This window comes from Rutidosis leptorrhynchoides, chromosome 11 (assembly GCF_046630445.1).
Source record: "Rutidosis leptorrhynchoides isolate AG116_Rl617_1_P2 chromosome 11, CSIRO_AGI_Rlap_v1, whole genome shotgun sequence".
Classification (NCBI taxonomy): domain Eukaryota; kingdom Viridiplantae; phylum Streptophyta; class Magnoliopsida; order Asterales; family Asteraceae; genus Rutidosis; species Rutidosis leptorrhynchoides.
This window is the reverse complement of record NC_092343.1, coordinates 294,304,185-294,305,682: the sequence shown is the minus strand read 5'-3', so window position 1 is coordinate 294,305,682 and position 1,498 is coordinate 294,304,185. Positions and strand designations below refer to the sequence as shown.

Below are 1,498 nucleotides of genomic sequence, written 5' to 3'. Positions count from 1 at the left end.
ACTACTATCATTACTGTCACTACTATCACTACTAGTACTACTTAACACTACTTCTCACTACTAACAAATCTTTTCGTACTATTATTTACTAGTCTTTAACACTCATTGCTAGTATATTTTATATATAGCGTTGTTTTGACTCTGACCTGGTGTATTTTCTGTGTTGAAGATGCTTCCGAAGGAATCAACCGCTTCTTAGATAAGGAGAATGGTCACTGAAGGTATTGCGGCCGAGATAGCTGAACTACTCCGAGAATTCAACAACATGCGCAACAACAATGGAGTTCCAAACAACAAACGTGACCAGGGCGGACCGAGCAACAACAATGATCAGGGTCGTGGTAGATGTTCTTACCAGACATTCACTAGCTGCAACCCGCACACTTTCAATGGAATCGAGGGACCAGTTGGTCTCAATTGCTGGTTTGAAAAGCTAGAGTCTGTTTTCCGCATCAGCGGGTGTAATGATAATGACGAGGTGGGTTTTGCTACGGGCACACTGTCCGACAGTGCGCTCACTTGGTGGAACAACTATGCACAATCCAAGGGTCATAATCAAGCTTATGCCCTACCGTGGGAAATAATGAAACAGAGGATGATTGAGGAATACTGTTCTTGGAATGAAATTAAAAAGGTGGAACGTGAGTTTCGAGACTTGAAGTTAGTAGGCAGTGATCTTACCGCCTATAACAAGAGGTTCTTTGAGCTAGCACTGATGTGTCCAGATATGGTTACTCCTGAGAGGCGTAAGATTGAAAAGTACATCGAGGGTTTAAGTGAGAGTATTCAAGGTGGAGTCACTACTTCTAAACCCACTACTGTATAAGAAGCTATTGACATGGCGAGTTTGATACTAGATCAGATTTCCCAGAGAGGAAAGGGTGCTATTGTGAATGAGGTTAAGTCTAGTGATGGTAAGACAAAATGGAATGGTGGTCAGGATAAGAATCATAACCAACAGTCGTTCAAGAAGCAAGATACTTACCGCAATGACACTGGGATCACTGGAACTAACTCTAGGTATAAGGGTAATAAGCCGCAATGCTCAAAGTGTGGCAAGCATCACAACGAAACCTTTGCTACTCTAATTTGTGACCGGTGCAAGAAGTTTGGCCATTTGGCAAGGGATTGTAAGGTTAACCTCAACAGCAATTCCAACAACAACATTGCGAGCAATGTGAATAATGGTGGTAATACTAAGAACTGTTTTGGTTGTGGACAGCCGGGTCATTTCAAGAGAGACTGTCCTAAGAACAGCAACAATGGGAATGCTCGAGGAAGGGCATTCAACATCAACTCTGCAGAAGCTCGTGATGATCCGAAACTAGTCACAAGTACGTTTTCCTTCAATGATCAGCATGTTTATATTTTGTTTGATACCGGTGCTGATAGAAGCTTTATATCTAAAGATTTGTCACAATGTTAAGAACCCTGTTTCTCCCTTAGATAACGTGTATTCCATAGAACTAGGGAACGGTAACTTGATGAGAGTCGATAA

At 41.9% G+C, this 1,498-nt stretch overlaps 1 protein-coding gene across 1 annotated transcript; it reads left to right on the top strand.

Moving 5' to 3' along the window:
- Positions 1-208: 208 nt before the first annotated feature.
- Positions 209-826, top strand: LOC139875586 (uncharacterized). The gene has a single exon (XM_071862911.1). It carries the CDS (start codon positions 209-211, stop codon positions 824-826), a length of 618 nt encoding a protein of 205 aa, XP_071719012.1.
- The last annotated feature ends 672 nt before the right edge of the window (positions 827-1,498 follow it).

What these genes read in the sequence shown, in the direction of transcription:
- LOC139875586 (XM_071862911.1), top strand. Translation starts at nt 209, where the DNA reads ATGGTCACTGAAGGTATTGCGGCCGAGATAGCTGAACTACTCCGAGAA.